Here is a 22694-nt window from a genome sequence, read left to right as displayed (position 1 = left end):
AGCAAGACGCGTTTAACAGGATTATTGGCGCTAATCCGAGCCTTGGCTGTAATCGGACACTGTCCGGGAGGTTTTAGCTCCAGTTGATGTCATTTAGAGGATTAGCCTCAAATTGTCAATAATCCTAATTTAACATGGACTGTCGTCCTAATCACGGTTTGACATCCAATTCCATCGGGACTTATTTTATTATTATTATTATTTTAAATGTATATATTTTTTGAATTGTTTTCATAATTATTTTGTACAGCCAGATCAAGCCACCGTGGTCACTTGGGATCACTACGGTAATATCCCCAGCCTACAAGAGTAGGAGACCCGTGCAATGACAGGGAAGAAAACACAACCATACAGCAGCCACAATTATCAATTAGCTTTCCTTTCTTCACCAAAGACAAATGCAATGAAAATAAATAAGACGGTGGACTTTGCCTCATGCATTGTCATGAGGTTAAGGACAGAAAACTATCACAACAATCGTCACCCCTAACTTAACGACCGAATTCCGTTCCTGGGGCCAGGTCGTTAAGCGAAGTTAAGCGAGTACCTGTTATTTGTTACTTGACGGTAGGGGGGCGTGACCATTGCGAACGCTAGTGTAGTGAATACAGACTGCTGGAACGAGACTAAGAACATGATGAGATTAGATGTATATAGTGCATATAGTATAAACAGTGTATATAGTAAATTCAGTGAGTGTGTATATATATATATATATATACAGTGTATATATATACAGCATACATAGTGTATTTAGTATAGTGTATATAGTACAAAATCTAGCCACTGGGGGTGCACAATTGAGAGGGTTGCGTCAGGAAGGGCATCCGGCGTAAAAACTGTGCCAAATCAAACAACGACCGCCACTGGTGCCGTTAGCCAACAGGGTGCCAGTGGAAATTGTGCAACTGTCGGCCGAAGAAGAAGAAGAAGAGGGGGAAGGCGTGTCCGGAGACAGCAGGAGAGGAAGAAGGGTAGTAGAGTAGAGTTGAGAGTAGGAACTTTGAACGTTGAAGGAAGAATATGCCAAGAGTGTTTTGGAGGTGACGAGAGTGTCGGACGGAGTGATAAGCATGAAACTGGAAATTGGTGGGGTGATAATGAATGTGGTCAGTTCATATGCTCTCCAAGTTGGGTGTGAGATGGAAGAGAATGAAGAATTCTTTCGTGAGTTGGATGTAGTGGTGAAGATCGTCCCCAAGGGAGAGAGAGTGGTCGTTGGAGAAGATCTCAATGGGCATGTTGGCGAAGGGTTTAGAGACATAGGTGACCAGAAGGTGACGGGTAGGTATGGTGTCAAGGAGAGGAATGTGGAAGGACAGATGGTGGTGGATTTCGCCAAAAGGATGGAATTGGCTGTTGTGAAAACGTATTTCAAGAAGAGGGAGGAACACAGGGTGACATTCAAGAGTGGAGGAAGGTGCACACAGGTGGACTACATATTATGCACAAGGTGCAATCTGAATGAGATTAGTGACTGCAAAGTGGTGCTAGGGGAGTGTGTTGCTAGGCAGCATCAGATGGTGGTCTGTAGGATGACTCTTGAGGCCAAGAAGAGGAAGAGAGTGAAAGTAGAGCCAAAGATAAAATGGTGGAAGTTAAAAAATGAGGAGTGTTGCAGGCAATTTAGGGAAGAGGTAAGGCAGGCAATAGACGGGAATGAACGGTTACCAGATGACTGGGAAACAACTGCAGAAGTGGTGAGAGAGACGGCCAAGAAGGTACTCAGTGTATCATGCGAGAAGAGGAAGGAAGACAAGGACTCTTGGTGGTGGAATGAGGACATATAGGAGAGCATAGAGCAGAAGAGGTTGGCAAAGAAGAAATGGGATAGTCAGAGAGATGAAGAAAGTAGACAGGAGTACCAGCTGATGTGGCGCAAGGCGAAGACAGAAGTGGCAAAGGCAAAGGAAAAGCCATACGACGAGTTGTAAGAGATGTTGTACAGTAAGGAAGGAGGAAAGGACTTGTACCAATTGGCAAGACAAAGGGACCAAGCTGGGAAGGATGTACAGCAGGTTAGGGTGATGAAGTATAATGATGGGAATGTGCTGACTAGTGACAGTGTGTTGAGAAGGTGGAAGGAGGACTTTGAGGAGTTGATGAATGAAGAAAATGAGAGGGCAAAATGAGATGAGCAAGGATGAGGTGAGAACAGCATTAAAGAAGATGAAGAGTGGAAAGGCAGTAGGCCCAGATGACATACCTGGGGAAGCATGGAAATATTTAGGTGAGATGGCAGCGGTGTTCCTAACGAGACTGTTTAACACCATCCTGGAAAGGGAGAGGATGCCAACGGAGTGGAGAAGAAGTGCACTGGTACCCATCTTCAAGAATAAGGGAGACGTACAGAGGTGTAGTAACTACAGGGGAATAAAATTGATCAGCCACAGCATGAATCTATGGGAAAGGGTAGTGGAGGCTAGGTTAAGAGGAGAGGTGAAGAAGCGAGTACAGGCAGGGTGGAGTGGGTGGAGAAGAGTGTCCGGAGTGATCTGTGACAGAGGGGTTCCAGCAACAGTGAAGGGGAAAGTCTACAGGACGGTAGTGAGACCAGCTATGTTGTAAGGTTTAGAGGTGGTGGCACTGACAAAAAGGCAGGTGGCTGAACTGGAGGAGTTGAGGATTTTGAGATTTTCATTGGGAGTGACAAAGATGGACAGGAATAAGAATGAGTACATTAGAGGGACAGCTCAGGTCGGACAGTTTGGTGGAAAAGTGAGAGAGGCCAGATTGAGATGGTTTGGACACGTGTGTAGGAGAGTTGAGAGTTACATTGGGAGGAGGATGCTGAGGATGGAGCTGCCAGGCAAGAGGAAAAGAGGAAGGCCAAAGAGGTTTATGGATGTGGTGACGGAGGACATGGAGGTGGTTGGTGTAAGGGAGGAAGATGTGCAGAACAGAAGGTATTGGAGGCAGATGATCCGCTTTGGCGACCCGTAACGGGAGCAGCTGAAAGAAAAAGAAGAAGAAGAAAGAAGAAGTTAAATAGTACAAACCCCAATTCCAATGAAGTTGGGATGTTGTGTAAAACGTAAATAAAAACAGAATACAATGATTTGCAAATCCTTTTTTAACCTATATTAAAATGAAAACACTACAAAGACAAGATATTTAATGTTCAAACTGATAAACGTTATTGTTTTTTTGCAAATATTCACTCATTTTGAATTTGATGCCTGCAACACGTCTTAAAAAAGCTGGAACAGGGGCATGATTACCACTGTGTTACATCACCTTTCCTTTTAACAACACTCACTAAGCGTTTGGGAACTGAGGACACTAATTGTTGAAGCTTTGTAGGTGGAATTCTTTCCTATTCTTGCTTGATGTACGATATCAGTTGTTCAACAGTCCAGGGTCTCCGTTGTCGTATTTTGCACTTCGTAATGCGCCACACATTTTTAATAGGAGACAGGTCTGGACTGCAGGCAGGCCAGTCTAGTACCCGCACTCTTTTACTACGAAGCCACACTGTTGTAACACATGCAGAATGTGGCTTGGCATTGTCTTGCTAAAATAAGCAGGTAGGTCCCTGAATAACAGATTGCTGGATGGCAGCATATGTTGCTCCAAACTTGTATGTACCGTTCAGCACTAATGGTGCCTTCACAGATGTGCACACACCCTCATACCATCACAGATGCTGGCTTTTGAACTTTGTGCTGATAACAATCTGGAAGGTCCTTTTCCTCTTTGGTCCGGAGGACACAACGTCCATGATTTCCAAAAACAATTTGAAATGTAGACTCATCATACCACAGCACACTTTTCCACTTTGCGTCAGTCCTATCAGATGAGCTTGGGCCCAGAGAAGCCGGTGTTTCTTGGTGTTGTTGATATATGGCTTTCGCTTTGCATGGTAGAGTTTTAACTTGCACTTGTAGATGTAGCGACCAACTGTGTTAACTGACAATGGTTTTCCGAAGTGTTCCTGAGCCCACGTGGTAATATCCTCTACAGAATGATGTTGGGTTTTAATGCAGTGCCGCCTGAGGGATCGAAAGTCACGGGCATTCAATGTCGGTTCTCGGCCTTGCCGCTTACGTGCAGAGATTTCTTCAGATTCTCTGAATCTTTTGATGATATTATTGACTGTATATGATGAAAGTCCTAAATTCCTTGCAATTGTACGTTGAGAAATGTTATTCTTAACCTGTTGGACTATTTGCTCATGCTGTTGTTCACAAAGTGGTGAACCTTGCCCCATGAGTGGATATTTGCAAAAAAAACCAATAAAGTTGATCAGTTTGAACATTAAATATCTTGTCTTTGTAGTGTATTCAATTGAATATAGGTTGAAAAGGATTTGCAAATCATTGTATTCTGTTTTTATTTACGTTTTACACAACGTCCCAACTTAATTGGAAGTGGGGTTTGTATATAAAGGGTAATGCACGGTGAGACGCCGCCCATGCTGCGGTATTGTAGGCAGCGTACAACACAGAGCTGGTCGTAGGTCTGAATGGTCGTTAAACAGGTATGTCGTTAAGTGAAGAGTACCTGTATTTATATTTGTGAAGATGTAAAATAGAATCCAATTCTTATTCATCTCATCTTGTTTCACAATAAAAAGAGCAAGGAGTGGGACAGCTAGGTTGTGCTAATAAAGTGGAGATACGAGGAAGGCTTTGATGCTACCTAGTGGACAAACATGCATAACACCATTATTGTAACTATTGAGAAATGATAACAAATATGGTATTCAGATCAAGATTGAGCACCATCATAATTTCTGTTGTACCATTTCTTTATCATTTTCATACACTGGAGGTATTTCTTTCTGAACCATGTCTTTCTAAGCCCGTCAGTTTCGATGCAAAACAGGGTCGCTGTTCTCCAAATGTATAAATATGTTGTTATCAGCAAAAAATAGAGCTAGACAGACAGCTTCTATCTGTAGCTCTGTTATACGGCAAGATCCTTGTGTAATCCACCGCCCCACGCCCACGGAGAGACTAGAGTCATCAGTGGGACAGTGGGACAGTGGGACAGTGGGCCCAGACAGTTGCTAATAGAGAGCAAGCATAAAGCACAATGGCTGTTGATGTTGTCACTTTCTTTTGTTAAAGATTGATGTAAAATGATGTGATTTTTTTTGGTAATAATTGCCAATCGCTTTCACTTTCCATGTAACCATTTAGGGTCATGCTATTTAGTCTCATAGTCAGTGCTGTTGCTTACGTGTGGGTGCACATTATGTCCGAACATAAAGATCTTTCTTGAACGTCAACTTGTGTCGCAAAGCAATGCTCAGCTTTTATGCCATCTACAGCAACTGCACCTTCTGTGACACCTGCCAGTATAGGCCACCACAGAGACTAGAAAATCAGCCGGCCCCCAGAAATCAGGGCTCTCTTCTAGAACAGAGCCCTGGTGCATGTTCTTAAAACTTTGTACCAGTACTTCATAGATACTCATCTTCTAATCACGGCCTTTGTCTCCTCAGTCCAGCCGCCGAGTCCATACTAAAATGAACCATCAAGGTCTATTACTGGTTTTACTTTGCCATCAGGCTTGGAAAGCTGCTGGTCTCTCTGAAAACAGGTGTGCATGCATGGACTGACAATTTACTTAAAAAAAAAAGACCCCAATGAATTTTCCTTGTCCGTAGTGGTGTAACGGGACATAGTTGATCCGTGATCCGTACGCATCGCTCCCCATGGTTTGGCTCGCATGTGAACTGCGGATCAATTGCAAAATTTAACCATCATAGTGAAATACAGTTTTACTGCCACTGTTACCTTTTAAAGTAATAAATCTATAAATCTGGATGCAGAGGTGCAGTGAAAAGAAGAGACAAGACAGATGTGTGCTGGGTTTTACTCTGAAGCACAGTGATTGGGTTACAGTACGTCATGCTATGTTTCTGCTACTTTACCACATATCGTGAAGCAAAATTTGTCGCTTTGCGTTTGCTTGTCCGCCATATTAGAGCGGTCAAGATCCGCTAGTAAACATCATAAGAACATACGATGTGTATTGACAGATGCAGACTTGTCTACATAATCGACTGTAACTCGCTTGATTCTGAACCTATTTTCATGAAATGTAGTTTGTAATAAATGTGAGAAATTGAACATGAATTCAGTTTCTAGGGTTTGAATCTTTATTTTTTATTCACTACCATGTTTAAAGGAAGAAGGTATCATGTGCCACATATTGCACTTTAATTTAACATACACACACACACACACACACAGACACGCATATACACGATCCGAACCGTGAGTTTTGTGGTTTTATGGAAAACTTGTATGTTTTGACCTGTATAATTAAGTTCAGATATTTAGTTAGTGTGACTGTTCAAAATGGAGATGTGATATCAGCTCCAAATGGTGGGCTTGGCTGACGGGCATTTGACTGCATTTAATTCCCTCCATGTTTGATGGCTATGTGAACATGCCCCTCTGGCCGAGAGCGGGGGGAGCAGAGTGATGACCCTGGGGCCTGTCCCACCCCGACTGATTAAGGGTTTGAGGAGTTGGTGTCTGGTGGGTCAGCATAAGCAATCGAAGTTAGACAAGCCAATTTGTCACCTAGCCTGCGCACGTGTACCTATACTGGGCACACAGCACAACTAATAACGAACTGCCACTCCTCCAGATGGATTCAGCAACACCTCGATGGAGCAAAACTCCACCGCTTCACTGAAATGTACACCACCCAACATACTCATCATCCACTAGATGCCACGAGATCAAATCTGTCTTTGTGCTCTACTGCCATAGGTAGTGCAATGGCTTGTGAAATCAGCCCAGTGCCTGCCAGATTAAAAGCAGATATTGATAACAACTCAACAAAAGCAAGGTTATTTGCAAGGTTTGTCGCACGCTATTGAAATACTGTTCCCTCACCCTACCAGACACCATCCAGACTGGCTCTCATGCTAAACCTGTTGGACAAAAACAGGCAATGTTGGCAGAAGTCTTGGTCTCCAAGTGGCTTCCATCCTCAGCGTAGCTTTCATTCGCGAAGACATATCCCTGGGCAGAAATATGTCACTTGAAAGTGAATTTGAATCATTCATATTTGAATTTGTATTGTTTAACTTGAATAATTGCATTGAAAAACTGGATCTGAACAGCATAATTTGAAACTGAATGAATTGGTTTGGAACTGAATTCCAATAAACTTGAATCGGAATTTAAAATCATGAAATTGAATTCATTTGCTCTGAAAATGTATTTGATCCTGAACATTCATTCGATTCTAACCGTTGAAATTCGGTTCTTGCAATTAAATGTCATTTTACCGAAACACTTCCGGGTCGTTGAGGAAAAGAGCAATCGAGTGCAGATTCACAAGAAGTCCTGTGCGGCCAGGACGCGCGCCGTTGTTTGCCATTCGGTCTGTCTCTTTGCTTCGTGGTGTCTCCTCTTTAGAAAGCGTTTCTGCTTCCCGCACCAGAACCGACAAACGTTCCACCGGGTTACAGGTCTCCGATCGGGACTGCGCGCATTGGTGCACGGCCCCGACATGGGCTGCAAGAGGAGAGAAGTGCCGACACGCACAGGGGGACGCTCCAAAACGACGTGTTTATGCTTTAACGGTATATCTAGGCTTTAACCTCCATGCGCTCGTGTAAAACCCCGTGTGAAAACCTAAATGAAATGACGAAGGGGCCACTTATTATTGCATTACGCGCAACAGCGATTCGACGCCAGTTCGGTCGCTCCAGTCGGTAAACTCGGTTGGTTGGACGTGAACAATGGACACGGCGAGTCTCCCCGTGAAACCCGGTGTCTCCCGGCCGAAAACGAGTTCTGTGAGTCGGCACTCGATTGTCCCGCCTCAACGACCCGGATGTGTGAGGCACTGCACTGAATGCGTTTCCAGGGGCGATCGAATACAGTTTCAGAGCCAATTCATTCGATTTCAAATTACTCCGATTCCGTTTTTCAATGCAATTATTCAAGTTGAGCGATTCAAAGTCGAACATAAATGATATAAATTCAGTTTCTAGTGACACATGGTGCTGCCCATACATCCGCTTCTACTAGGTTGTGGGAAAGTTGAACTTTAAACTCACAGTTTTCTCAAAATGTAGACCACGTTGAGTTGAAAATATTTGGTCTCCCCGATTTTTTATTTTACTGTTAATAGCAGAGAAACTTTGTTTTTGATTCAGAAAATAACATATCATTTCAACACAATACGACAAAATAATAATAAGGTGATACAACAATACAAAGATACAAAATATATATAAAAAAGAAAAGGCAATATATAAAACATTTGGAAAAAACACAATAAACCTTAGTTACGATTGGAAAATATATAGAACAAACAAAAAGAAAACCTGCCACTATACACTAAACAAAATGGTAAACAACAGATATGACCTAAGATAACAGAAAAAAAGAATATAACTTGAGAAAGGTGAAAAAAAAAAGGCCAGAAAAAAAAACCCCGAAATAAAAATGTACACCCTAGATGTAGCATTTGGCAGCACAGGCTTTGGAGAAATGCTTCCTTTAATCATTAATGAGATTCTGACAGCTTTTTTGAGGGGCGCGGGTGAGGGGTAATAGAGGTCTGCATCTCCTGTACATGTTAAGGGCATCTGTAAGGGCAATGGAAAGTCGTTGCCACGCCATGACAAGACTTGGGTATCTTATATTTGTCATAATGCATAAAATAAAGACAAGATACCCATGTCTTGATACATTTTAATGACATTCAGTATTTTTAAATTACATTAAGTGTTTTTTGAAGCCAAATAAAGGGTTACTTAAATGTTTTCATTTTACAATAACATAATCATAAACAAATCTTAGGAATGTCTTATTTATTAGGTGAAATGATAGATAATATTATTTTATTTTATTTTTAGTACTTTTTCCTAGGACTTCTTGTGTGCTATCACCGGGTGCGTTGCATTACATTTCACTGCATATATGTATGGAAGTATGTATATGTATGTGACAAATAAAAATCTTGAATCTTGAATCTTGAATCTTGAATAATAGATAATTATCCCACATGCAGAAATGTGATATGATTATGACCCCAGATGGAATGAAACAAATTTAACACGGGGAAGGAAGCAACATCTACAGAGACCTCAATAAAGGAATCATATCCGATCATTAACAACCACATACTGAACAGAGGCGTGTACACAGTAGTCTTAAAATCTTCCCATAAATACAAAAACATTGTTTTTGATGAATCAGTGGAGCAACATCAACACTTGGATGGTGTTTTTTGTACATTTTATATTTTGTAAATTATTAAAAAATACAAAATAATTATCCTGAAATATTTAACTTTCAGGATTGTATAGCAATTATACAATTCACGAGGCCAATCTGATCTACTACAATCCTTGCAGAGGAATAATAAACGCCTATCTCATCAAAGCCTATCTCTGAATTATAGTTAACCATATTTAAACATCCTATTTGGAGTTAACTCATTGTTTCGAAATAGCACACACTATTTACTAGAAGCTTGAGATGGAGAGATCATACCACATATATAATGTGGCGTCATGTTTGGAGTGAATTTTGATTAAATCATTTTGTAGTTGCTGGTATACGCATCCCAACACTGGCAAAGCAGAATTACAACTATATACTATGTAATGCCATACTTGAAATAAAAGCAAAAATTAGAAAATCATATTATATGGCAATTTCCCCTACAGTAAGCTATAGTATATTCCGAATCGGTATTCTTTATTATAAGGTCGCGTCGTAGCTTGAGTTTTAACCCCTAGGTGGGAGTGCTGTATCACCGGCAGGACCGGCGCCCTCATCTCATTTGCTTGACGACAAACCGGATCCCAGGGGGAGCTGGGATCGCCAGGGCCGCCCGCCGGCCTCCACGGCGGGCGGCCCTGGCTTGGGATCGCCAGGGCCGCCCGCCGGCCTCCACGGCGGCTCGGTCGCGACGCGTGTGATCAGGGCGTATTATGAGGACAGTTGTGCGTTCACGCCGGAGACGCTCGCGTTCGGTCGCGCCACACCCCCCCACACACACACACACACACACACACACACACACACACACTCCCCCCGCCCCCCCTCCCCTCCCCGCCCGAGTGCGCGCGCAGGAGCAGCTGTCATTGGGCGCTCGCGAGCGTGCCGCAGCTCGAGCCATCTTGTGTCAGACACTATGAGGATCCGGAGGAGCGGCGGCCCGCACGTATAACCCCGATAGCCGTGTCGCGCAGGCATACCGAGAGGAGAACCGAGAGGGGAACCGAGAGGAGAACCGAGAGAGAGAGAGAGAGAGACAGACGCGGAGGAACATCTGCCGAATTGGACCCGAAACGAGCTGTGGATTATTCCGAGGAAACCGCGTCGGAAACCATGAGCTGGGGCTCCGAACTGTGGGTGAGTCCCCTCCGCGCCTTATTCAGACATAACGGTCCCGCAGCTCACACACGTCGGCGCTGGGGCTCCGCGTTGTACGCGACACACAAAAAGGCTCCGCGCCGGGTCGATGTTTTCCTCCTGGTCGACATATTAGCCCACACGCCGCTAGTTCGCAGAGATAATAGCCACAGATTATGACAGGTAGGTTGAAGATGCGTGTGTTCTTTTACGAGTGATGCCCAATGTGTTATTATCTGTTAACACGCAGCTAGCCGTTACTGGTCAGAGGGAAGCTGTGTGTGTGTGTGTGTGTGTGTGTGTGTGTGTGTGTGTGTGTGTGTGTGTGTGTGTGTGTGTGTGTGAGTGTGTGTGTGTGAGACTGATCAGCCATCTCCATGTTCTAAACGTTTCAAACCATGCTTAGCAACCCCCCCCCCCCCCTCCACCCCAGATAATGTCCTCTGGTGTCTGGTGGTGGAGGAGGTGGAGGAGGAGGAGGAGGAGGAGGAGGAGGTGGAGGAGGAGGAGGAGGAGGAGGTGGAGGAGGGCAGCTGAGATTCCAGAGCCATGTTAGCGCCAGCCAAGACGCCATGCAGTAGCGAAGCGAGATACCTTTATGACGTCACACAGGGGTATAACTGCTCTGCAGCTTTTGGCGTCACTGCATATACTTGTTCATATCTGCTGTACTTATAACTATTATCTATCTGTCTATCTGTCCGTCTATCTGTCTGTCTGTCTATCTATCTATCTATCTATCTATCTATCTATCTATCTATCTATCTGTCTGTCTATCTATCTATCTGTCTGTCTATCTATCTATCTATCTATCTATCTATCTATCTATCTATCTATCTATCTATCTATCTATCTATCTATCTATCTATCTATCTATCTATCTATCTATCTATCTAGTAAATACATGTAGTATATATTTCTCAGAAGAGACTCGATATCGTATGTGAATCACAATATCACTGCACAGTTGTCTTTAAAGGTTGCATTACTTAATGCAACTGATGAACTTGATGAACTTCACAGACTGTTCTACCTGATTGGTCATAATATCTATATTACTAGTAATTGTCTCTGAAATATTTATTGTATCTTAATATCTTATGAAATCACAAATAGTCTAATTATGACATATATTCATTAGCTCAAAAAAAGAGATAGAAAGCAGTGCTCTACAATGACTAGTGAGTAAAATACTTGAATCTCCTCTTGTCACATGATGTATCAAATGAAGCAACAATAGGTGAGGCATGCTAAAAAAAGGTGAAATAAATAAGAGCTCACCTATAATGTATGTTCCAATGTTATGATGTAATATTTTAACTGCAATGCCACATTCTTTCCAATTTTACAACTCAAAGGTGCAAAGCCATTCATCTGTTTGACAGACACACAAACAAACAACCAATATTAGAGCTATGTAAGTTAAACTACGGCATGGGCAGAGGGACGATTACAGGGCTGGAATTTTACGACATGCTAATAAGTAGTCCTGGCTTTTGGAATTCCTCCCGTTTTTGTTTTGTTTCAGATGTGCTGTTGGGTTTGGTGTAGAAATGATTCACAAAATATCAATGTTGTTTATATGTTGACAAATTGGAAAAAGATATTGTAGCAGTTTTTGAAAAATTAGTGTCTGTCTGTCTGTCTGTCTGTCTGTCTGTCTGTCTGTCTGTCTGTCTGTCTATCTATCTATCTATCTATCTATCTATCTATCTATCTATCTATCTATGCATGCGTCTAAGCATGCCCACACTTGTCTTCATCCACCTGTGTACCTTTCTGCAAATTTCTATTTTATTAGCCATGTCCAACCTATCTCAGTAAAAGCTTTATATTCTTTTAGTTTGGTGTCAGTGTCTGCCAATAAAGGATTTTTTTGTATGGTAAATTATATGGAACTATTCACCAATTGCTTTATGGGTGTGTAAACGAAACATGCCCAGTTAGAAGAACATAATACATTGCTTTGGGGGCATCTGACACTTGCTGAAACAAATGAGTCTTATTCAGTGTAGTACCTTGCTCTAGTTAAAATTTGAATTATGGAGGAGGTGAGGAGCAGTGTTTCTCTCATAGGGAAAAGAGTGTAGGCAGTAGGCACCCTTCCAAATTCGCGAGTAAATGTCGCAGGGTCACAGGTGAAAACCTCAAATACAAGTACTGTAGTTTCTTAAATGCTTTCATGATTTAATGTAATCCATTGTTTGTATTATACTGCCTGGCAAGATGCAATGGTGTCCAGGTAATGGTACAATGCCATTATTGCCTAAAGGTATTTTGAAGAATTCATGTGTGCTTTGCCCTTGAAAAACATGTTCACGTTTTATAGACCGAGAGTGAGCTTTTTTCAGAGAATAATGTATTACAACCAGATGCTCAATTTATTTTCCTGGCCGGGTGAATGGAATGCAGACAATGTTTTTTTCAGATTTTAATCTTAGTCTTTACAACTGGACACCAGGCGAAGCACAAAATGAATCAACAGGTGGCAAATGAGATTTGGTGCTGAATAATGTTGAGGGTTTATGACCTTAATTCCCCACAACTGGGAAACAGGGTGTATTAGAAGAGAAGCTTTTTGAAGATTTGGCTACCTTTGGCATTCCCCCAACGGAAGCCTCATTAGAAATGCAACACCTCCACACTAGCACAGACAGTTGAGCGACCGCATATGCGATATGGATATGGCGTGGCTAAAAATAAGATGAAATGAACTCAAAGTAGTTGTTCATACTTTGGTTGAGTAGTTGGCAATGAGTTAAGAATAATAATTTGATATGACAGAAGAAGAATGAGGCTAAGGAAACCCACATGGTTATTATTTAGACCAGGGTGTTGTATCTTAGAGGAGGAAACAAGAGAATATATCAGGCAAGTTGTGTCTCAGCTCATTTCATGACTGCTGGGTTGAATGACTACTGAGGCTGGATGACATCATCCTGCATTTAAATATATAACCTCTGTGAGAGAGGTAGAACATCATGTAATTAAAGGGTTTTTTTTGGTATTTACTGGCACCCACATTTTGCCAGGCAAATCACAGTGTGTAAAGGATTGCTTGAGACAACTTAAATTGATAGAGTTCAGAAATGCTAGGGTCTTTATGTACAATGACACAGCAGTGATTACAGTATTCATCTCCCACAACGTCGCTTTGAGTTTCTTGGAATGTGTTTCACGATGACGATTATAATCTTCACAGTATAGTATTTGGAACAAACATCTTTAGCTCAGTATATGCTGAAAGAGGAACTGCAAATAGAAAACATTGATTATTATTTCCCAGTTTGAACAGTAGTTGTGAAGCTCGCGCTAAATCTGCTTTCACACATGCACTTTGGACAATGTCTGGACCTGATTTTCCGGACATTGTCCGGAGTTGCCCTTTCACACACGTAGCAAAAAACAGGAGATTGTCTGTGTCAGACGTGTTCACACCTACTGGAAATAATCCATTTGGTTTAGACGAGGGGCGGAGCCTGGGTAGAGCATGCAGGAGGAAGGAAGTGAACCAATGACGCAATGATGCTGCAGAGTTTTACAGCTCATCGAAGATGGCAGAGGAGGATACAGATTCATCAAGTAGTTGGGCTGTTTTGCTTTTTGTTGATACTCCATGTATTTGGACATATCTGCAATATAAACCAGAGTGGAAAGGAATAATAAAGAAAGCAGAAAGGCGTACGCAACAGCTACGCCCAGTGCACGAAGATCCACACGAAGGTAGATAACTGGCGCATGATAGAGATGTCATCACCACGTGACACACCCACCTGCTCACTGTGAATTGAATGCTCCGGACAATCACCTGCTCTGTTCACAAATACCACTCAATCGGACATTACGCAGACTTTGTACTAGGGTGCTGGCTGGATAAAGTCTAGTTTATGTCCTGTTCAACTGAATCAGACATTTGCGTTCATACATACAGCTTACACGCACAGGTAATGTCCAGATAATTTCAGCATTGCAGTGCATGTGTGAAAAATCTATATCTATCTATCTATCTATCTATCTATCTATCTATCTATCTATCTATCTATCTATCTATCTATCTATCTATCTATCTATCTATATGTCCGTCCGTCCGTCCGTCCGTCCGTCCGTCCGCCCGCCCGTCCGTCCGTCCGTCCGTCCATCCATCCATCCATCCATCCATGCAAGTAAATCAATGAAGAGACTGTTATCGTCTAACAGTATCTAAATAGGCTGTATTGTATGTACAAAGGAGGCCATTGATGTAGGAAGTTGAATGTAGAAACGTGATTGTTTGCTAATGAATAAAGTTCCAATAAAGAAAACATTTTGAAAGCTGAAAGTTGAAATACTGAGTAGCGAGAGTAGCACACTAGCTACTTACCTTTTTTTGTTCAAACCGCCTTCGATGTTTCACTTCTGTCAAGTGATGTATTTGGGAACTGCATCAGTTGTTGTTTCTCACATATGGAAAATGTCATATGTACACTAGATTTTCACAGACTAGTCGAAAAGGTTCCTTTTTGCATCCAAAACTGTAGTGATTCGTCAAAATGGACAAAGCTGAGTATTCACTGAAAGAGCAACAGCTTAAGGTGAGTTTATGCAGGAGGGTTTATCAATATTTATCAATTCTTTACTTCAAGGAAATGAAATGAGCCTGTTGCGCTCTGTTGCGTCTACTTGTACAATGCTGTATTTAGGTTGGGCTGCCAGACTAGTCGTAATGATAGTTATTTTTCTAATTAGGAATAGCATTAACGACAAATATCCAATTTGGTGTAGTCATCTTTATTGTAGCCACGTATCTGCCGTGTCCCATTGGGCTCTCTTCTCCCCATCTCTAATTCAATTGTAGAGAGAACATGGTTTAATTGGGATTGGCCTTTACGTTGATCAACAAAGCTCCAGCGATAGGAGCATGGACAGACAAGTTCAGGGTACTCATCTCTTACCAATACTGTGATCTCATGCAATTGCATCATTGAATGGCTGGGCATTAGACACACTGCTTCCTCCGGTGTGGGTTGTTTAGGCTGCACCTTTACCCCATAGTTTAGCCTCGTCTTGTGCTGCTAACTTGACATTTAGGAGACACCCGGGACTGAAACCCGAGCCAACTTGTTTCCTTCTGTCAGTGTGTGGAAGGGTCAGGGGCCAAGACCTCTACAGGGTAGGCTTGGGGTGGGGATCCCCACTCCCCCAACTACTTTTCTACATACTGGCACTCTACTTCATTTTAACATCAATTCTTTCTTTCTCCTAAGTTACTTTGATCCCCAAGATAGTTAAATGTGATCAATAGACCCCGCCCCTCTGATCCAATTGTCGCCCTCTGCACCCCAGGGAGTGAGGGAGCTAGAGAAGAGAGCTGGGATTTAGGTGAGGGGGGTCACCAGAGGGAAAAAGATGCAGGTTTATAAATAGATTAAGGAAATACTAATTGTATGCAGGCCTTTTCAGCTTTTTGAAGTTAAATATTTTGCTAAATGGCTTATTTAGCCAACCAGGCCTGATAGGATCTCTTCTTTTTAATAAAACAGTTCTATAGTTAAAGATATGTTTAAATTATGGAAAAAGTTAGGTATATAAGGACTCATAATTGTCATGTAATTATTTTTATTTATTTTGGCTGTATTTATTTATATATTTTCATTGTAAATAATTACTTGTTGTCTCACCTTAAGTGTAACAATGCTGACGATGCTGATCATTATCAGCGTATTTCATTTTTTTTCCCAATAATCTTAAGTAATAATCTTAAAACATTTTACATAATAATCCTTGTATTTGAACGTTGAAGAAATGTCAACATTCTTGCAATAAGTTTGAGGTTGATTTGGCTAGATAGGATTCCTTTTTGGACATTGTCACGCATAATAATCAAGGATGTACCCTGGTGATTCTCAATCCATGAGTGAGCGGCTTGTTCTCTCTACAGCCTGCTGTAGCCTTTAATGCATACAAAGTAGGTTTCAGTTGTTTGTAAAGTTTCACCTATAATCATTGTTGTGAGTGACAATTTTACATAAGGACTCTAAACCTTTCCCGTCATATAACTGTGGAACATGAAAGTCATTAGCCTTAGTCTGTCAGTGTATTTTCACCCATACTTGTACTATAGCCCTATCAGGGCTCGACATTAACGCTTGCCAGCTGAGCTGTGCGTGTGAGTGGAGGGGGAGGGGTCGAGTTTGTGTGTGGAGGGCGAAGCCGGGGGTCAGGCTGCAGGAGCCGGGCTCCATAAGAGTTGTTAAGGTTATGGCTATGATCTGGATTGTCATATCAAAGATACGATAATAATATTAAACGGAACAGGATGCTCTGACATGACCGGGTAGAATTCGGAAAAAAATGAGATTAGAGAAGAACGTACGGGACGGACACAGTTGGTGGAGAAGAGATGCGTTTGCATTAGTGTTGAAAAGTTTGTCTCTTTCAGCCGACTCTTACGGCTCCCAAGCATTTCTTTTAACTTTGAAACTGTAGTAAATATTTTGTTTATATTTATTCCACTACAAAAAAATTATATTATTTAAAATGATTGAATGTGACTGGAATCCTCTAAAACATATTACACAATTATAATAAAAGCAAGGAATTTAATGAAAAAAATCCTATCGTATTTTAAATTAAATGTTGTATTCCCGATACTAATTACTCCATTGTCTTCCAACAAAGTGGAGAGTATTTGAATGATCCAGGTAGAATTCTCATTTAGCTTTGTTCACTGGAGAGATCTATGCCTCTAAATGGTTATTGTTTACTAGCCAAGAGTGCATTTAGCGAGGTAGATTTAGAGAGGATGCAGGTGATACGCCTCCCTCAATATTTAGGACACGTGCATTTGTCCCCCCCCCAATAAAAAACGTTTTGTGTTTTCCTTTACATAGAGACATTTCCACCATAAATTGAAGCAGAAAAGGCACGTGCATAAAAAAATGCAGGAAATTAACTGTTTGTCGCTCAGAATTTCTCCCACTTAACCCCCCCCCATGTTCAAACAAAACCTACGCCATTGAGTGAGGCGGAGAAGGGGCCTCAAACAGGTAGTGCCCGAGGCCTCCAAATTACTAATTCCACCCCTGTGCACCAAACACAAACACACAGACTTTTAGAAGGGAGCCGTTGTTTGAATAGAGGAGACGTCGTTATTAAATTGATTTTTTTGATGTTTAAATGTTTGAAATAAAATGATCACACTCTCTTGTAAATGTTTATTCACGTAACTTTAATTGTATTCCTTGCAGAAATCTTAAAGGTTCGATTATTTCAAAGCTCTGTCAGACACTGAGCCGCGCTGAAGACGATTATTCAAAATCTTTAATCCAAATGAACTTCTAATGTTAAACGTCAACAATAATTTAAGAAAATGCTAAACAGAGAATTAATTATTTAATAAAAATAAATAAATGTTTTTTTTTTCACATCGTCCATGCTGGCATTTCACTGGTGTGTTGTGACATAACTCCCCCCACCCCTCCTACTCCCCCCACCCCCTATCAGCGATCTCGAGTAGCCACGATTGGGCAATATGAAAATATAAACGATCGCCCAACCCGTATATACTATACTGTGTATACTGTATATACCTTATTTATTGTAATTCTTACCTGTTTATCGTATTTCGCTTTATGTCAAGCCCTGGTTATCACTGCTAGTTAAGGGGTAATGGGGCTCCTGTTTTCGAGTAAAATCTTCCACAATGCACCTCAGCTTTCATATTTAACCTAATTAGCGACAATAAAAATAGACTACATTAATTCAGCAAACTGAGCCTCGGTAGAGTGCAACAGAGAAATAGAACAGAAATATAGCACATAGAAAGTATGATTATTTAGAATTAAATTATGCTGAGCTGAAGTCTATGTTGATGCCTGCGAAAAATTTGAGCCCCTTTCCCAAATGGAATCTGTAACATTGCCGGATAAAAAATATTCTGCAAAGGCAGTAAGTAGTCACTCCCACATTGGCCTCCTTTACGGAAAAATTCCGTATGATGTCTGTTCCCACATAGACGACTGTTCTGTGCAGATGACAGATACATTACATAATGGGTTAGGGTTAGTACGTTACGTCCAGTCTAGATGCGATCGTTTGGACGATCTGTCGGCAACGGACGTACAATCTGAATCGGTTTGGTTTTTTTACCTGGCTTTCAGAGACCACCGCTTTGCATCCCACTTCCCCGACCCTCCTGGGTGGACTCGGTTCCCTCCACTGCAATAAGGTCCCAGAGCCTCCGTTCCCGGACGCAATAACCCTAACCCAATGTTATTCAATCACACTTTTTGCCTAATTCTACTCATCATATACACACAGAATCATGTGCAGTAGAGCATTATTATCTTATCTTTGATGTCACAATCCAACTCATATTCATAACGCTAACTACTCTTATGGAGCGCGTACCGGTGCAGACTGGCAATTCTCACAAGCTGCCGGTCTCTGTTCTGCCCTCTCAAGTGTCCAAATCCAGTGGACATTTTGTAAAATATCATATTTTATTAAATTGGAGCGCACTTTTTTCTCTAAATTATTCGAACGCAAACGCTGCGCTCCAGCTGAACTCTGGCCCCTGCGGCTCGGGCTTCAGTCCCCCCCCCCACAAAGCTCCGCTTCAGCGATACAGTACACAGTTTATTTTCGGATAACGTTATGTTAGAGATCACATTCATGTCGGACAATATTACACACAAATTCCGGAGAGAATGGTGAACCTGATTGTGATTTCGAGGTTCGAAATTGAACGCTCATTTCGATCGATTAACGGAATTGTGAACGCCCTATGAACCAATCACTGTGCTTCAGAGTAAAACACCGCACGCGTCTGTCTTGTCTGTCTTCTTTTCACTGCAACTCTGCGTTGAGATTTATGGAATTATTACTTGTGTAATAGCAGCAGTAAAACTATTTCACTATGATGACTATTTCACAACTACGATCTGTTACACCGCTATCTAAAAGACACGTCTAGGTCTGAGTGGCATTTTTAAGAAGAAAAAGAATAAAATTTAAGTATAAAAAGACCGGGAAGACCGGTCTCCGTAGAGACTGAACGTGTTTCAGTTTAGAAACAACCGTTTGGATCGGACTCGCCATTTTTCTGAATGGTTTTTTTTTCCCGAAAACAAATAACTTTTTAAATATTTGTAAGAAATAAATATTCATAAAAACCCACTATTTGTGCTTTATTTGTTTTCCGCTCCAGCCCTACTTTAGGAGAATGTTACTGCTTCCATTCCCACACGCATTATACCGGAAATGACACAAGGTCGAGAGTGGGGAGATTTACGGAACGACTTTTACGGAACATCGACACCAGCTCCCTTTCCCACATGACACCAATATGGAACGATGCCAGTAGACTTATGGCTTTCAGTGAAAGTGGGAAAGGTACTTTAGATATACTCCTGGATGATATATATTGTGAGGTCAGTGTTGTGATTTTACATTTACATTTACATTTACATTTAGTCATTTAGCAGACGCTTTTATCCAAAGTGACTTACAAGGGAGAATAACATTCAAGCTACATTGCGACATAGATTAGTGTAACAACAACATTCGTGTAACAATAAATACTGCAAGGTGGTGCTAAGTAATTGTAGGTTAGGACAGGAGGTACTCACTGAAGAGCTGGGTCTTCAAGTGCTTCTTAAAGACAGAGAGGGAGGTCCCCGCTCTGGTCGTTTTTGGCAGCTCGTTCCACCAACGTGGAACTACAAATGAGAATAGCCTGGATTGCCGTGGCTGTATGGCCGGCGGAGCCAGGCGACGCTCATTTGACGGGCGCAGCATCCGGGGGGCAACATGTGCTCTTACAAGAGCATTTAAGTAGGCGGGAGCATTCCCAGCAATCACTCTGTAGGCCAGCATAAGAGACTTGAACTTGATGCGGGCGGCTACAGGTAACCAGTGGAGCTCGATGAGCAGCGGAGTGACTGGTGCCCTCTTTGGCTGGTTGAACACCAGTCGCGCCGCCGCATTCTGTATCATCTGTAGTGGCTTCACCGCACAGGCCGGCAAGCCTGTTAAGAGGGCATTGCAGTAGTCGAGACGGGACATCACCAACGTTTGTACCAGCAGTTGAGTGGCATATTGGGTCAGGTACGGCCTGACTTTTCGGATGTTGAGTAGTGCGAAGCGGCAGGACCGGGAGACGGCGGCAACATGGTCCGAGAATGTCAGTTGGTCATCAATAATGACACCAAGATTCCTTGCAGCCTTGGTAGGAACAAGAGATAGAGAGTCGATTTTAATATCAATGTTGTGATAAATACCTTGTTTGGCCGGGAAGACCAGCAGTTCCGTTTTTGCCAGATTTAGTTGAAGATGATAATCCTTCATCCATGTGGATATGTCAGCGAGACAATCCGAGATCCGCGTCGAGACAGTAGGGTCGTCGGGCGGGAAGGACAGATAGAGTTGAGTATCATCCGCATAGCAGTGATATGAAAAGCCATGTGAGCGGATGATCGGGCCCAGTGAGGTGGTGTATATGGCAAAGAGGAGGGGTCCTAGCACCGAGCCTTGGGGCACCCCTGTGGTGAGGTTGTGAGGCACAGACAGCTGGCCTCACCATGTCACACTGAACGAGCGCCCAGTAAGGTAAGATTCGAACCAGGAAAGTGCACTGCCCGTTATGCCCATGCTTGAGAGTATGGACAGGAGTATGCTGTGATTGACAGTGTCAAAAGCAGCTGATAAGTCTAGCAGAATGAGAACCGAGGATTTGGCAGCAGCTCTAGCAGTTTTTAAGGCCTCTGTCACAGACAACAGGGCTGTTTCGGTGGAGTGACCACTTTTGAAGCCAGATTGAAGTGTATCAAGAAGGTTGTTTCTTGACAGGTACTCGGTAACCTGTCTAGAGACCGCCCTCTCTAAGGTTTTGGAAAGGAATGGGAGGAGAGAGACCGGCCGATAGTTTTCTACTTGATTGGGATCGAGTGAGGGTTTTTTGAGCAGTGGTGCGACCCGAGCCGCTTTGAAAGCGGAAGGGAAAGTGCCGGAAGTTAGGGAAGAATTAATCACATGTGTGATTGCCGGGGTGATAGTCGGTGATATGGCTTGAAGGAGGTTAGATGGGATCGGATCTAGCGGACAGGTAGTAGGACGGCTACATGTTAGTAGTTTAGATACCTCACTTTCAGCGAGGGGGGTGAAACCAGGGAGCGATGAGCCTAGGGCTGGAGAAGACAGGTTGTGAGTAAGTTGTTTAGTGAATTGGCTGCTGATGGCTGCCACTTTGTTAGTAAAAAAGGAGGCAAGGCAGTCAGCAGTGAGGTTAGTAGCTGGGGGAGGTGGTGGAGGGTAAAGCAGAGACTTGAAGGTGGCGAATAACTTACGTGTGTCTGTGGCACCGTTGATTCTATCGTTGAAGAAGGAACGTCTTCGTGGAAGAGAAGGAGGACAGCAGTGTCTGGTAGCTTGCAAGATCCTCAATTGTTTTGGATTTGTGCCATTTCCTCTCGGCTGCTCTGAGATCAGTAGATTTAAGGTTGCTGATTTCTTTATTTGTATTAGATGTGCACATACGTCATGGTTATAGTATGATATTTTCGATTTACTGATGGCCATCACCTCAGCACCTTTTATGTGTAAAGCCACATTGTTGTAAATAATTCTTTGCAAAATTTCCGCCGAAAGGAAAAGTCAGTTCAGAGGAATACTTTAGCATAGCAAAAGGAGGAATGACATTTCTGAAAACTAAAAAAAAAAAAAAAGATTTTTATTCTGCCCTTTTTTCTGATACTAGCATTGCATACATCCCTTTTATTCTGATACACCTCTCTGAGAAATAAAGCAAACCTGTAAAAACAATTCTAAAGGGTCAGAAATGTAGGGCATACTATCACAGTGGAGATTTTTTTCTTTCCCTTCCTGAATTCTTGGTTTCTAAGGGATACCAGATGTCGGCAGAAGAAAGGTAGGCCATGCTCACCTTCATTCCTGGCCTCATTGAAGTGATTCCAGACAACAATCACAATGTTCTTTTATTCTGAAAAGTTTGGAGTTAAATATAGCATTTGTAAATAATCCATGTGGTAACGGACCTCTTTAAGTGCTTTATTAAAAAAATGTAAATGTAAAACAAAAGCAATGGTATATTTGAAGCTTGTGGATTTTCAGGAATGACTATATGTAGTATACTATATCAGATCAGGGACACAAGGGTGAGGTTTTACTGAGGACATCATTAGTAGCAGCAGGCAGTTCTGATAGTGTTTTCTCTACACTACATTAAAATACAGTGAAAGCTCAAAGACTTATAAATAATACCAACAATTCCTACTTATGGACAAACAGACATCAGAAAAAAACACAAAACACCAATGGGTTGTTTGTAAAAGTTAAGTTTAATTTATTAACATG

The 22694-nt window shown here is 42.1% G+C and overlaps 1 protein-coding gene across 3 annotated transcripts in view; it reads left to right on the top strand.

The window, feature by feature from the left end:
* Positions 1-10197: 10197 nt before the first annotated feature.
* Positions 10198-22694, top strand: part of fnbp1b (formin binding protein 1b) — a gene marked incomplete at its 3' end in the record, with an annotated part of 60530 nt that continues 48033 nt past the window's right edge. For all 3 annotated transcript variants that reach the window (XM_080018163.1, XM_080018164.1, XM_080018161.1), the window contains exon 1: positions 10198-10343. In XM_080018163.1, coding sequence (XP_079874289.1) covers positions 10320-10343 — 24 coding nt within the window. In that variant the 5' untranslated portion in view covers positions 10198-10319. The remainder of the gene's footprint in view (positions 10344-22694) is intronic.

The sequence above is a fragment of the Zeus faber genome (genome assembly GCF_960531495.2).
Source record: "Zeus faber genome assembly, chromosome: 17".
NCBI classification, from domain to species: domain Eukaryota; kingdom Metazoa; phylum Chordata; class Actinopteri; order Zeiformes; family Zeidae; genus Zeus; species Zeus faber.
The sequence above is the reverse complement of the archived record's forward strand: the minus strand, read 5'-3'. Positions and strand labels throughout refer to the sequence as shown.